The sequence below is a fragment of the Camelus bactrianus genome, chromosome 1, assembly GCF_048773025.1.
Source record: "Camelus bactrianus isolate YW-2024 breed Bactrian camel chromosome 1, ASM4877302v1, whole genome shotgun sequence".
Lineage (NCBI taxonomy): Eukaryota > Metazoa > Chordata > Mammalia > Artiodactyla > Camelidae > Camelus > Camelus bactrianus.
Window position 1 is genome coordinate 49,321,626 of NC_133539.1, and position 16,470 is coordinate 49,338,095.

A 16,470-nucleotide genomic window follows, 5' to 3' on the forward strand; every position below is an offset into this window, starting at 1 on the left:
CCTACTTTGGTTTTGTGTTTACAAAATTGCTGTCCCTGAGGGTTAATATTAGCTTTCCACGCCAGGCGATTTCTCTTCCATCTCACCTTCTTTACTGTTACTAGGTTATTTTTCTTTAGAAGAAAAAATAGTGTATGTTACCTATATATATATATTTCTTTTTTCTTTTCAGGAAAGTGATGAAAAATGTGCTTCAATTAAATGTAAGACCCCAAGGAAAAAATACATATAATTATTAATTAAATATATTTAAGGATCCTTTAGATGGTTTATGGGATAGTAATCATTAAGCAAACAGATAAAGACCTATTCATATTTCATTTTCTACCTTTTAATTACATGCTCAATAGAATCAGTAGTTTATTGGTAAGGGAAATGATTCTTGTATTATCTCATCATTCGGTAGGAGTAAAAGAATAGTGGTGTTCTATATTTGGTGTATTGCCTTTTGTTTCACAATCTAAAATATGTTTACTAGTAAAGATTTTAGGAGGCTCTTTTTACATTTTTTATCTTTTGCTAAGAATAGCATGACTTACTTAACCACAAAGAAATTCTTACCAGAATTATCTTTTTCCAGTGTCAGAAGTTACGGAACTTAAATGTTAGATTAAATATGATATTTGGGAAGGTCTATTTTAATAGTTTCTAGAGAGAAATTAGCATTTGGTTCTTATGTTAGCATGTATAAGATAATATTTCTGCACATAGTAGCTTGGAGTACAATGCTGTACCTGATACATAACAGGCAATTAACATCTTCTTTAAGGGTGTTTTTGTGCATGGATGAAAATACACTGACAGCTCTGAATTGAAGGTTTACCTTGTAGGCAAATTAGGAGATAAAGTGGTATGCATAGGTCATCTGGTGCAGCATCAGGGCAAGGAGCTGAAGAGGAAAGATGCCCATTGTGACAAGGATGACATAGCATTCTGATGTTACAATGTGCAGGTATTTATTGGTTATGGAAAATAGCACATATGAATGCAAAATCATTTGATTTGTATCCTTTAAATGGGTAGGATTTATGATTGGGGACATCTTAGTATTGTATGTGTCTCCTTTGCCTGCAAATAATTTTCTATGAGCTTTATCATCTGTCTGCCTTAATTAGGTACTTTGCATATATTACAATTTAGGTGAAGTATCACTTTCATGTGTATTTTGAGGTAAGGTTTAAGTGAGACCACAGCCAAGATAAGAAATTTCTTTAAAATGTGCCATATCAAATTTTACTTTGAAAAATTAAAATTTAGAATGTATACTCAGTAGAATTAATGAAATTTGTTTACCAAGGATAAGAACACTGTCTTCTTTTTGGATAAAACAGCGTTTTCAACTAGGCTGTTATAATTCTGTGGCTACTTGAGAAAAACCCAGTGCTACCTCATTGGATAAAGTATCTAATGTTCTTTTATCTTATAAGTCTCATGATTTAAGCCTACACTTGAGAAGTTTGCCAGGAGGACATCCTGTGGTTACTTCTGCTTGTAATTGCCTCATTGCTGTCTTTAATATTATAAATTAGAAGATTGGACATTGCATTTTAAGGTACTAACCATATCACTGAAGGGTATAAACAAACAATAAAACAAGAGGGAAAATGCCCTCTAAATTAATGTTATAATGTATTATCCTACAGCAAATGACCATTAATGCTCAGCCCTGGGCTGAACCATTAGAAGTGTACCATTCTTTCCCTGAAATTGGGAAAGAGGATTTGTAAGCAAATAAAAGCTCAAGTCTTTGGGAATAAAACCCAGGTAGACTTTATGCATTTAATCTGTGTAATGTGTAGTGGCAATCTGCATTGATCACAATTGATTGTAGAAACTAGAAATTAAAGAATTAGCTATTATTAGTTATTATTAAATTATTATTAATTATTAAAAATTATTAGTAAGGGAAGACTCTTTCATCAGTCCTTGTAAGTTACAATTATTCTTTTGCCTAAACAGAGCCTAATGAGGTCTGTTTTAACCATGTTGACATTATTGAGCCAACTTCTTTGTCCCGTTTTTCTCTTCCTTTAATCTTAGACCCTCTCCTGCATCTTTCTTTGTAAGATTTCTGCGTACTAAGGATCTAGAACCTATTTTCATGATGTTTACTCTCTTCTCATGAACTAATCCAGACCTAACTCTGCCTCGTTCCTTCCAGTTAGGAATTCAGACCCTCAGGTTTTTAGTCTAGTTGGCACAAGTTTCCCAACATAACTCTAGCACCCAAGACCTTTGTGGGGACTGCTGGCTGAGACTGGGAGTCAGAACAGACCCTGTGTGTGGATGACTTACATCTGCAAGTGTTCACTGAGCGTGTACTGTGTGATGGCACCATGTGAGGTCTGGGGGAAACCTCCCAGTCACCTTCTCAGAGTGTTAACAAGAAATGATTTGTAGGATGGAGTGCATGGATGGAACATAAAAGTGTACCATTCTTTCCCTGAAATTGGGAAAGAGGATTTGTAAGCAAATAAAAGCTCAAGTCTTTGGAAATAAAACCCAGGTAGACTTTATGCATTTAATCTGTATAATGTGTAGTAACAATCTACAGTAGCATTGATCATAATTGATTGTAGATACTATTAACCAAAGAATTAACTAAAAATTAATAAAGAAACATTTCTAAATTGAAAAGGAAAAGACTGATTAACAATAGAGCATCCCTTTGATATTCACAGAGGATACTTTGCAGGCTTTTGAGAAACCCTACGATCTTAAATTCCTCTGGTTTTTATAGAACTCATACACGAGTTGAGAATAACCAAGATGCACTGGAAGATGGGTATTGAGCAGTTAGTTGCTAAGCTTGTTAACTAGCTAAATGACTATTCTATGACAAAAACCTCCTCAGTCCTGATTCAAATTTGCGTTTCAACAAAATTACAAATTACAGCCTTTCATAACCTTTTAAAATCCACTCATGAATGGTTAAAACCAGCAATGTTAAATCTGTGAATGCCAAGGGTCTCCTATAATAATAAGAGACATTCATGTGAATAGCTCGGGTAATTATCCTGGAGAACAGTAACAATTATGTATCTCGTTAAACAAGTGCCTAATTAATGTTGTTGTAAATTTTGCTTGTTTAAAACACAATCTTTATAGTTGTTGCTCAGACAACATGGAAGACCGCTCTCACAACTATTAATAAAATAGAAAATCGACTCTTGGTTCACAGTTTTAGCAATGTTTTCTAAATTATTTCAGAGAGATACTTAATAGATAGGAATGTGATATCCCTTATGCCTTGAGGAATCCATATTTTGTGAATTATGTGTGGTAGCCATTCCCTCATGTGTTATTCCTTTAGTGTCATGAAATCATCTCTGTGGATTAGGGAACACGGTCACTAGAACACAAATAAGCAGTTGGATATTGTAGCTGAGAAACTCCTGCATCAAAGATGATCTGTTATAAAGAATTTATTGAAAATGTACTATGTGCTTGTATCACGCCAGATTCCAGACTAATGACCTTTAGAATTTAAGACGTTGAAGTTTTAATAGATATTATCTTTTCATTTATCTCTTAAGATGACAGATGGTTGTACACGTTTGCCAGGAGGAAGGAATCCATGGGGAAAAAAAAAACAAGAAGAGAGCTGAGAGATGAGAGAACACTATAGAAGTTCTTGTAGGTGTGGGAGTGATCTGCAGTAGTTAGGAGTCCTTCTTCCTCCAGGCTTAAGGACATTCTGGAAGAAGCAGACATCAGTTGGGGCTAGGAATTGGAGGAAGCATGTTAGAGAAAAGTATGAAAAGGTGGGAGAATGTGTTTAAAAAGAACAATGTTTAAGGTTTATAAATCTGAATGAAAGATTCTGGGCCCAAGGAAGACATGGTCCTGAGGAAGAAAGTACGGAGCACTTTGAGACTAAAATTATCAAACAATGTAGAAGGCCAGCGGGGCTCAAATTTGGTAGTGGGGATAATGGTTCCAGATGGAACTCTAGTTTGAAGTTTTTCCACTGCCAGAGCAAGCGGGGTATCTAGGGTTATTGTAGACTTCTTGACAATAGCAACCTGAAATCTTTGTTCTGTCATCACTGAAAATAAGCCTTAGTAACTCTAAAAGCTCTGTTTATGGGATTTAAAAAATATCTACATGGAAACAGGATAAAATATAACACATAGTAAAGAGTTGAGGTTTTGGTTTCTTCGTCAAGTCAGAGAAAGTAAAAATATTTATTAAGATAATATGTAATAAAACTTGAAGAACTAGTTTTATTAGCACCTGAAAGTCAGGAATGAAAGTCTACATGACTTCAGTAAATCAGGAAAGTGAATATAGGCTGTAGCTCAGTAGAAATTGCTACAAGATTGTACATGTAAGCAGGGGAATCAAAATATGTGTTAGAAACTTAGGGTAGCCCAAGGCTTTCTAGGAAGAAACGCAATAATAATAGGATAATGTGTTTCATGTATACGTCAGTTAAAGTATTAGAGGTTAATTAGTACTTACACATTAAGCACCACACATACGTGAGGTATCATGCAAGACACTTTTCTGTACACTGTGGTGATTAACTTCTTAAAAAAGTCAGAATATGCAACGTTTCAGGTAGTTTACAGACTAGCAGAAAGACAGCACGCGTACCCAACCGCCATTAGATTAAATTAAGTTCCTCATGTATCCTGCAGAAGCTGGATGTCCACACAATGCAGAAGCAAGCACAGTGTGCTTTTCCATAGCCCCTGGTCCCTAACGCAGGGTCATCCCTAGGATGTGTGGAGTCTGTCTACATAAAGAATGTGATAAAACATTGTATTACAAATTCATGGGCCCATGTGAGGTGTAGCTGATGAAGGGTTACAATATTGGATAGAGAAAAGGACCTAGCATTTGCTTATTGTCCAGTCAGTGCAAGTGAAGATGATTCCTAGTGTCCAGGTACCATTTCTTCCTATTCAGTCCTAGGAACTCTCTTTTCTTGTCCCATATTTTCAAGTGTACCACTCACTTGTGGCTGATTGGATATCTCAGGCCATGAGAAAAGGGTAGCCATGCTACTATTACTCATAAAGCCATGACTCATCTAAAATAGCAAAGAAACTAAAGAGAATGCTAATTTTAATTTTAGGTAGTTTTTTTTTTTTAAGTCTGTTTTCATTGGACCAGGATCAACTACATCATTTGGGAGGCACAGCGCAAAGTGAAAATGCAGGGCTTGTTTAAAAATTTTAAATATTAAGATGGTGATACCAGGTTCCTAGATGAGTGTGAATGAGATGTGTCCTCCAGCCACCTGCCAGGTCCATGATGCAGAGGGCATGCACTCCTGACCCCAACCTTCCCTGTACCAGCACTCAGGCCCCTGCCACAGCAGAGGGCAGCAGCAGTCACTGGACAGGGGCAGGGAGAGGGGAGGGGTGCTTGGGACACCAGGTCGGGGAGTGGCAGCCAAGAATCATATCAAAGATAAGCAGCAAGAGATAGGACACCCTTGGGCTGAGGCTCCAAGTCCCTGAAACACGCCTCATTGTCCCATTAGCCCACTTACAAAACACAAATTCACAATAAAATGATTAAGAAATCTAAGATGGCAACCACGGAACATTGATCCCCAAAGTGGGAACCTTCTAAGCATAAGGCACAGTGTGACTGGTCACTCGTCCATGAATCAGGCCCCGCTTTGGACTTTGACCAGTGTGTACTGTCTGCATCAACTGGGCATGTGGGAGCACCCTAGAATCATGCAGAATATGACAGGGGAACGAATTTGCCACAGGTAACTTGTAATTTGGATAACATGACATATGACATGAGATAAGAATTGATAGTTGAGATTTCAGTAAAGTTATTAACTAATGACTTCTTACTATTGTGGAACTAGGCTGTGAGGATGGCTAAGAAGGAGTCATTGTTTACTGGGGTTGAAAGATACAGACACTGGGGACTATAAAACAGACAGGCCATGATGTGTGCCATAATGGACATATAAACAAGAACAATGGGAAAAGTAGGAGGAAATTAACTTTGATGGATAGTGTGGAAAAGCCTTGGAGGGGGAAAAAAAGACTTTAGTCAGGCCAAGATGGGTAGTATTTCAAGTGCCAGAGGCTAAGTGGCACAGCTTCCAGGCCAAAAGGACAGCAGAAGTAAAGACAGCGAAGGGGAGAACATGTTGATAGATATGCCTACATGCTGGGACTTTCAGACATTCCTTTATATTTATTGAACATCTATTTTTCCAGGCACTGAGTAGAAGCAGAGGGTATAAATATATAGGGTTAGGAATCAGACAAAGCATCTACCACTTACCAGCTGTGTGACTGGAGACATCTTAATTAACCACTCTGAGCCTCAGTTTTAGTCAGCTGTAAAATAAAGACATTGGTTTAACAAAATTATTATAAAGGTTAAATGAGATAATGTTTGTAAAATACTCCGACCAGTACCCTCAATCTAGAGGAGAGAAGCAAATAAACAAATAATTGTGGTAATACAAACTGTGAAAGCACAGAAAGGGGAACGGCTCTCTCTGCCCGAGGGTTTTGTGCTATGCTTCCTGAAAGAGATGATATTTGAACTTGAGGCTGAAGGGTAAGTGTGTGTTTATAAGCCAAAGGGAAGCTGAGAGAGATTCTTCTTAGGGTGAGGTCTGAAAACGATAAGTCCCCTTTATGATCTGTATGGGGTCGGGGGATAGGGGGTGGCAGCAGGAAGAGAAAGCGGACCACGTATACATCCGTAGGTAAAAACAAAAGATAACTTTTCATTACCACCCCAAACCACTTTCTGTGTGGAGTGCTCCCTCAAGTAAGATGTAATCCAGTTTGCACGAGAGTGCCTGGAGCAGATGTTCTGTGTATTTTCTTCCTTCTACAAGAAGTCTGGAGCCAGAAGGGAGGCACACTCTCAAGAAATTTAGTTGCTTTTCCCATCCTCATGTGGAGCATTTTGCTTAGTTGGCAGACATTTAACAAGATTTGATTGGCTCTTTTAAAAATAGGAGTCTTAGTGGTCCTGATTGATCTGTTTTATCATGTGCTTGGTGCTTTAAAGTACAAGTCTTTTTCTGTCTTCTCCCTCCAGACTGAACACTTGCCTCTGCAGACTCAGTTCAAAGAAAGAGAGGTTGGCAGTCTCCAGCACTCTGTAAGTAACACAGACCTCGGGTGGAAGGAATCTGCCCACGCCCAGCCGGTGGCCACCATGTTTATTCAAATACCATTTTATTTCCATGAAATTTCATTTTACTCACCTCTACTATCTGAGCATCTGTAGTATGATTTTGTAAAGTCCTTGAGCTTGCTTATTCCTCTTAGAAGTAATCAAGTTTATAAAACCAATAATCTGACAGAGGGTCAGAGACACCATAGGGCATTGGGGTGGGGAGGTTCATTTTATGCTGTCACCTGGGACCCAAAGTCAAGTAAGGAAGAAAGGTAAAGACAGGAGGCTATTTTTGACAGCATTTCTTATTTTCACCCGCATTGGACATATGGTCAAATACCAGATCATTTCTCTCTGTCTCCTCCCTAATTCTCCAGTGCTGAATCCTGTGGCTTCCTTTGGTTTTGTTTGGGTTGTTTGATTTAATACTCTGTATTACCCCATGCATGGACTCCAAGCTTGAGCCTTGCTGAGACTCCTGAGGTTCACAACCTTGTTCTTCTTCAGTTTACCTTAACTGATCCCAATTCCAAATTCCAAAACCTGAAACTGACTACAGTCCCCATTAGTCACCATTTTTTATTTAGGAGATGTCACCACTCTTTTTCAGGGATTGTAAGCAACAAATGACTGGAAAATGGTAAGTTGTTGAACTTTACCTTGCCATTCAACAGTGTGTGAAATAACGAATCAGGGACACAGACTGTAACGTATTCTGTTTCTGCCTGTTTTTACCCAAGAGCTAGGAAAAATGCAAATAGCTGCTCTGCTAATGTAAGCAATGTTTGAATTTTTAGAATGGACTGAATAGCAGGAGATTTGACTATGAAGATGAGAATCCAGCGGGGGCAGATGGGATTCAGCAGATGTACCCCCTCTACGATCAGATGTGCTACCAAGACCAGAGCCCTGGCAAGCATCATCCAAACCATGACCCGGAGAGGGTCTATATCAACCCGCGGGAACACTACGTGTGACTATCCTCTTTTTCCAATGGGTGTTCTAACAAATGTTTATTCTTAGACTGGGGAGAGAAACTGAGGCCAGTAGGTATGATTTTATTCTCATATAAAGCAGACCTGGTCTAAGTGTATCAGAAGTGGTGATAAATGGCTTGGAGCCAACAGCGGATTCCTTCCCTCCATTAAGAATTTTTTAACCACCAGCTGTGTTTGTGAACTTGACTCTAGCTTTGTGTGTTTTTGTGATGATGGTGTTTAACTACTAACATTTGGCCTACAATGGCACGTTCATTTAAAAGCAGAGCATCTGCCTGGGATGACAGCCGTGATTCTCCAGACAGAAAGGCCCCAGCTGGGAATATTAACCTTGCTGGGTCTCAGGCAGTCCAGCCTGTTCATCTATAACTCAAACAGGCAGAAAAAGGAGCTCAAAATCCATCTCACTGATTATTTAGTTGGGATTTGGCTTTCCCTGGCATGCTTAATATAATTACAATACCTGCTTACAAACAAGAGGCTGGAAGAAAGAGGCAAAATTTGCCATTTATCCCAAAATAACAACCAAATGCAGTATAAACCTTCAAGCCTGTTGGTTGCTTTTAGACTCTTGGGCTATTGTAATATGTGTTCCTTCGTGATCACTGTCATCCCGAGGGATGCATATTTCTTGCTGTTGTCTGCCTGGTCTTGATTAGCTGTGTACAAACCAAGGTTCTTCTCTCACTTGGTCATTGTTCCCACAGTTCTGCTCTTTACAGGCCAGACTAGCCTAGTTCCCACCTATTAAATTCTAAAAGCCCTGTCTAAATGGTGGACAGCCTTGAGCCTTTTCCCTCTTTTCTGTGGTGTTGTATGTGACAGGCTCGGCTTTCACTACTGAAATTTCTTTCAAACTAATCCTATCCACCCAGGTTTCAGCTACCCTCTGCATTCTTCAGACTACTTGCTGTCCATGTTTTATCTACCTCAGAAAAAAAGCCTGCTGGAAAATCACCATGAAATAACTCATGCTCTTAAAGCCAAGTAGAAAGTCTGAAAAGCTAAAAAAAAAAAAAAAAAAAAAAACCCCTACCTTAATATGGCATATGTGCTAATCATGTGATCCTTGATCCCTCCCCCCCTACTTTCCCTGGTAAACAATTAGAGTGAAGAGATGCTAAAGTGCAAATAATACAATTGACTGACTTACCAGTGTATCCTGCAACACCTTGGTGCCTGCCAATATCTGTCGGGAGTTTTCTCACTTCCCTTTGCCAACTTTTCCTTGCTGAGCTTGAAGGTAGCAATTATAGTGGTGAGAGCAGAGGAGCGAGCACAGGTACACGTGCAGGTGTCAATCACCCTCCCGCACATCTTAAGGAAAGCATTGCTTTACTCTGTGCTCTGGGAGATTATAGGTCTGTCACAGATGTAAAAAACACTGCAGACTTGTCATATATTAGGGGAAAGTGACATAAAGCACTAAAATAAAATAGTACACATTTCCAGCCTAAGCTTCAAGGGGATAGAATATTAACATAGATTTCTCATAGGATACCAAAGAAATGTTTTGATTCATGTTGTGCTGCCTCTATTTCTTGCTTGTATGTTTGTTTCCTTTTTTTTAGGTGCCATGCTTTGTCAGACAAACTATCCAGGTTGTTCTGCAGTGGTAATTCCACCCCCCTTCAATTACCTGGGTGGCCAACAGTTCTGTAAAAGATGATGGTTATATGGCATCAAAGGGTAAATTCCAGGCACCATCATTGCTGTATCACTGTGCTACCTCAGAGTTAGTTTACTGCCCTTGCTAGCAAGCTAACACAGAAAGAGGACATCTGACTTTATTACTTATAATCCCATCAGTGAGTTAACGTAACTGAAGGTGCAGAGATTCTTGCAATTGTTTTCCAATAGAAAGATAACTCCAGTCGGAGCTCTCCTTGATAAGGAGGTATTTTATAAATACTGGCTGTTACAGAGGAGGAGATACTGTGGTGCATTGCCTCCTTTAGTGAGCTTTAAAAATGTCTTACACCTTGATGATGGTTTCTAGGGTCCTGCTGGGAAGCAGGTTGTTGAATTAGTGTCAGAAAAGTGTACCCTGGACCTAGGGGAGATAGAGATCATTTGCACTAGGGAAAGAGATTTGGAAGAACTGAATTTCAGAGCCCTTTGACCTGTCTTTCACCCTCCCTACCAAGAACCCACTATTGCATCTTTTTTTTTTTCACATTCTCAGTGTAGTTCTAGAAAAGAAATCTCAGGATATAGACACCTCTCTCAAAAGCCAGCCAGTTCAATATCCTCTTTACCTTTCTGTCAGCTATGCTATTTCTTGAACAAACTGGTAGATTTTATAGCTGTTGGCCCCTCTACTTGGGTCACAGAAGCTATATAATTGGTGATCCTGGTGCCTCCCATCTGTTCTCTCTAAATACTGAGTGGAATAGAAAGGAGCTTTAAAAGGGTTTGATCAACCAGCCCCCTCAACCAAAAAATACCATCCAAAATTAACCTGATGAGCTCTAAATTTGGAGCCTAGACTACTTGACGATGGCCATTTAAATTTGGAATAGACTCTTAAAGGTCAGTGAGTGAGGCTTAAGGATGTAAGCCTCAGCTGATACTAGATACTCTCCCCATAACTGGTTTGCTAAAACACACTGAAACAGAAATAAATCCCCAGAGTGCTTATCCACTTATGGTTGCAGCTTTGCGTTTCAAGGGGAAGTGTGCAGACCCCATCCTAAACACCGGCCTTGGCTGCCCGTTTTGTAGGCAGCCCAAGCTCCGGGAATGTGCATTATAGCTGCAGTAGCCGATCGCCAGGTTCTTTGCACAGCACACTGAAATAGAGCATCTGCACCATTTAGGATTACTCTGACATAATGGGATAGGAATTTAGATTAATTCTTAAATGGCAGTGATTTATTGCCTCTTCTGTGAGGGTCCCCCTATCCCGGGCTTTCTTATATGTTCTAAAATTGGAGAAGTCCATGCTCTTTGAGGCATGCACTATAAAATTCTTACCTGTGCTAGGCTTCCCGGTAACATGCACTTAGTAAATACTAAAGAAATGTGCTGTAAACTAAATGAACTGGTCCCCTCATTAATTTTATGGCCTTGTTTACTCATAGAGATAGTACAGTTTCTTCATCCATCTTTTGGGAATGCTTTCCTAGTTCCTCTTTCACAACAGTCTAAAGCTCACTATGTTTTTCGTTGTGTAGTTTTCCCTGCAGTGTACTCGTCTCCTACTGCTATTCTTTATTTGCAACAGAACCTTTCTTCAAGCCTCTTGTTTCCTGGGGCATAGAAGATACATCATTATACCAAGAATCAGAGAACAGGTTCTAGTCCCAGCTTCACCCCTTTCTAGCCATGGAAACTTAGGCAAGTCCTCTAATCTGTCTAGGGCATCAGTTGCCCCTGTTCCTAAAGCAGAGATTATAATACCTTCCCTGTCAGCCTCTCAGAAATGGGGGAAGAGTTAAACACGCTAATGATGCATGGGAAATTGTTAAGTTCTCTTCACATGAAGATGCCCAAGACTCTACCATTGCTGCGTGTTCAACCTGAGCTCCCAGCACCCTTGCCAGCATTTAGAGTACCATAGTGTCCTCAGGGAGAACCAAGTGCCAGATGAAAATTTGAGTTCAACCTGATTTGAGTACAGCCAAGTGAAAACGGTAGACATCTCTTTTACTGTAACAAGCATCTGTCACATGGAGGGCTTCATATCTGGATTTTAGCCTTTTAAACTCTGCTGACCAGTTGTTGCTCTTGATTTACCGGTTACTACTGAGAACAGCTACCATTACTGAGGGTGTAGTATGCGCTGGATTCCAGGGCAAGCACCTTACCTGAATCATTTCACTGATTAGACCCAAACTTCTGTTTTGTCCCCTTGCGAGGAGCCCCTGTGGGAACAGAACGGCTCCTACTCTGCACACCCCCAGATCATACCACTCAGCAGTTTGCTGTTACTTCTTCCAAGTCTGCTCTGGGGGAGTGGTGTACGGGAAGAGGCTTTCCTGACTTCGTTTTTAAGCAGAGGTCTAAGGGGGTACATGGAAGAAAACCATAAGAGATGTTTACTGAGAGGAAAGCAATTGTATATGCTCACCTTTACTCACTTTTTGAACTTTTCAAAATACTCAGAAAGAGTCCCATATCTATTAGATTAACCATAGATAATAACCATAACTGCCTCCTCCCCGCAGTCTCACCAGGTGGTGTATTACACTGAAATCAGATTTTAAGCCAATTGCTGCGTCATTCGTGTATATAAACAAGCGGGTACCAGAACGGGCATTCTGTAATAATAGTCTGTCATATAAGATTGAAGAAGTCCTCAGTCTATTCTTTTAGAGAAGCCAACGGTATCTTATGCAAAAGGGTTATTAGACGTGAATCCAGTCATATTCCAGCAGATTCAGTGCCAGACAGCCTGATTCCATTTAACTTCTAGACACAGGACAGGTTAGTAATCTAGGCATCATGGGGCTAGTGGGCTTACTAGAGCTGTATGCCCTGTTCCTGGAAGGGATGGAGTGCCCTACAGTACCGGGGCCAATGCACATACCTTTAACACCACTAATTTGACTGATTCAAAACTAATCACTTATTAACGAAGTCTCTGGTGCTGAGCTCTTGTGGTGATAGCATCTGAAGTGACTCTGAAGTGAGTTTTTCAGATATTAACAAACTGGAAGGTGTAGTCCCAAAGAGGAAACTTCACGTGTTAACTAAACACTCCTAGGGTGTATATTAAGACCAACTAACATATGCCAAAATAATTGAAATTACGCTCCACGTAACAAAATGTGTTAAGGATTCCTTGTGTTATCACACCCTCGCACTGGGGTACGGTCTGTTCACCGCTCTGATGTCAGCCACCTGCTGAATAGTCTCACTGACATTTCTCCTTAGTGGCAGCCTTTCCCTTCTTACGGGTGGAGGTGTGTTTGTGTGATAGAGAAAGACAGACAGACAGAGGAGAGAGAAGCCTACTTAAAATTCACAGTTGAAAAAAAATTTTTTGCAATTCACACATACAGGAGAACGCTCACATCTACAAACGTTCCGCTATTTCAGACCCATTTTATTATATTTGCTTTAGCATTATCTCTGCAAAAAGTTAGTGGTGGGAACAGAAGCCATATTTACCTTAACAGCTGAAATATGTAAAATATTAGGTTTATTTCTAATGTATTTCCATTATTAGGTTAGTTATTATCTATTCACCTTTCAGTTTGATTGTGGAAGTTTGCAGCCAAGTAGACTAGAATAAAAGAGAATGTCAAAAATTCAGATGACACTAAACATCTTTTTATCAAACGTTATCAATTGAGAGCATGATGTAGAAGTTCCTTGTATATCTCAGGGAGAAGGGAAACCACCATTGGCAAATAAAAGGATTCTCCATTCCATTGGTTGGGAATAAATGCCTTCCACTGATCCATTCCCCAGAATATTCTAATCAGTGTTTGGGGGCTAAGGCCATGATATATATCAAATTGCACACCTCCCGAAACCAAAAAGTTCTAGTTACATCCAATGTCTGTTACCTTTAGCTTGAGGTGTAGGGATAAATGCCTGAGTTTGAGGCGGAAAAGGTGTTGTGAGTATTTATGGAAAACAGCAACATCTCTATGACTCTTTCTGACCAGTAAGTGGTGAGAAGCATTTTGCAAATGTCCTGTACTATATAAATGCACGGTGAATAATCTGGAGGGTCCTCGGGTAGAAATGTGCTCTTGTGTAGCTCAGTTCAGAATACTAATCCACCTACTGTTTTCAGAAGGCAGCACCGTGTCCTCTAAAGTGCCCCCATCCTAGAACTGTGTTGTTTACAGTTGCCCGTTGCACAAGATTTACACAGGGAGCATGTCATTTGGACCCAAGGAGATAGACTAATGGAATTGAAAATTTTTACCCCATCTGGAGGTGGGAGACTGAACAGTCCCCTTCTTGAGATTTTTCCTAGCTTTACCATTTAAAGTTCTTATGATCAGGTTTCCTGCGGCTCACTAGGACCCTCGGTATCATGGCCTAAACCAGTTGTGTTTATTATCATGGCATGGGACCGAGCTGTGAAAGTCGATTAGAGGAGACCTGGAGGGAAAGCACCCCTGGGAATCCAGAACATCAGATTTGCTACGCTGGCTTAGAACTGTGGCCTATCCTGTTACAAATATGTCTGACAGCCATGAAGGAGTGTTTTATGTGTCTCCTGCAGAGGTTAGGAATGTACTTCAAACATTTATAATGTCCCTTAATAACTCACAGTGGGTCTATAAAGCCCAAAGTTCCACATGATTTCCCAAACGCATGGGCACCATTGTTTTGGTTTTCATTATTCTTGCCAAAAGTGACCAGCTTTTTTTTTTTTAATCCACCCTAACACATTGATCAGGCTAAATTAAATTCTTCTCACAAGCCATGCTGAAGGCTCGGCATTATCATATTTAACTACAGACAGCAGTGTTTTGTCCTAAATGCGTTAGTTTGCACTTGCCCACACTGTGGCTGTAATGCCTCTGTTTTTTCACATGGTCTTATGAGAACTTGTTGCTATATTCCCTTCAAACGAGCATTTCAATACCCAGAAGAGCATTTGTCATCTTAGGTTTCACTGTGTACTTGAAATTCCAAGTCCTTTGTGAAAAAATGTTAAGTAGCTGGTGTTGCTACTGGATCTGAGGATTATTCCACTTGTCCATCCAGAAAAGTTCCTGTTTATCCTCTCCCTTCTGTTTCTATTTCTAAGCCAGTGCTTTAAGGCGTAACATCTGCTCCAGCCTGTTCACTCTCCATGTGGTCTTAACCTCTTCGCTTCCTTACTTCTCGGGTTCCCCCCTGTAAGCTGGTACTTTCCACCTCACAGGGGTTCTATGGAGAGGGAAAATAAGACGTTTAAGGGTTGTCTTCAAGAGAGGTCCTACTTTTAAAGTGATTTTATAAAAGCCCCTTGGCTTAGAAATGAGAAACTCTATAGCTATTATTTTTTCCTATTCCTATTTTGCTATTTTTATTTCTGAAAGGTGATCTCTATCAGAATAGAGTCTTTACTTTGGTTTTAGCTTTTTTCTCATTAACCCTTTTAATACTAAAATTGTACTGTCTACCTTATCCACGCTCTGAACTTTTTCCCTATAGAGCCAGAATTGATTCTCCCACGACAAATCCCGCGTGCTCTGACTTCCATCATTGAACAAATTCATGTCTTCCAAAAAGAAGCTTCTGGCTCTGGACATAAGAAGTCAGAAGCCAAATGAGGTCTCACTTTGGCCCTGGCAAGCTCTCACCGTGTGCCTTGGTTCTCCCTGTGTAAACTGAGGTTAATTCTGCTATTTCACAGCACCTGGGTGTTGTGAGTCCTGACCAATAAATGGTGAAAAGCATTTTGCGAATGTCCTGTACTATATAAATGCATAGGAAATAATCTGAAGAATCCTCAAGTAGAAATGTGTTCTTGTATAGCTCAATTCAGAATGCTTATCCACCAGTTGTTTTCAAAAGAAACATTTTACTAACTTGTTCTTTTTTTAAGTGAAAATTAGTTTCTAGTCATTTGACCTATTTTTATTTTTCTGTGTAAGAGATGATCAGTAGCATATATTCCTGCTTTTCAGAAAATAGCCAGGTTGTGTTTTAAGTGTTAAAACTGAAAGGGTTACATAACAATGTAGTGGGGTAAGGAGGAGGAGGGTTCTAGCTCAAATGTAGCAAGATAGAGAAATATGTAGATTAGCTTTGATTCTGAAATTGTGTTATAAATAGTAGATGTCAATGTGGTTGTTTTTAGATACTCTTTATTTTTAAGTCATCAGAAATTGTCTTTTATTTTTGTAGTTTTGAACTATATGATTCTTGACAAGTTTTGAATAAAGTTTTTATCAACTAAAGGTTTTCATTTTCATTGTTGTCAGTAAATCAAATATTAAAATACATATAAAAATTAATAACTTAATTATATGACTATAAAATTCAAGATTTAAAGAACACCTTTTATAGAAAGTGTAAGTTTCTATACTGGAGTCCTTTGTAAAAAGTGATTTTAAAAATAGTAACAGAAGTACTTTTAAATTTCAAGCCATATTGGAAATTTTTTAAATGTATAAAACATTTTTATTATTTAAATTTCAGAACAAGTATCACATTCAGAATAAGAACCACACACTAGTTAAGTTTTATAAAACCCACCCTAAGAATGGATGGCCACAGTTCAGTCTAAATATTTTCTAAATGTTCTTTGAAGACAAAGTTGAATTTATAATATTCATTATATAATTCATTAACCTGCTCAAGATCACAAATGCACTAAATTCTACTTTAATAATATATCATTCAGTTACCAAAAGGGCATAATATTATAATGTAATGCAAATTGGAAATGGAGAAA

General features: G+C 39.1%; 1 protein-coding gene across 1 annotated transcript in view; it reads left to right on the top strand.

Moving 5' to 3' along the window:
• Window positions 1–15,973, top strand: part of NECTIN3 (nectin cell adhesion molecule 3) — a 119,414-nt gene extending 103,441 nt beyond the window's left edge. The window contains exons 8-9 of the mRNA XM_074363162.1: window positions 7,039–7,101; window positions 7,917–15,973. Coding sequence (XP_074219263.1) covers window positions 7,039–7,101; window positions 7,917–8,096 — 243 coding nt within the window. The 3' untranslated portion in view covers window positions 8,097–15,973. The remainder of the gene's footprint in view (window positions 1–7,038; window positions 7,102–7,916) is intronic.
• The last annotated feature ends 497 nt before the right edge of the window (window positions 15,974–16,470 follow it).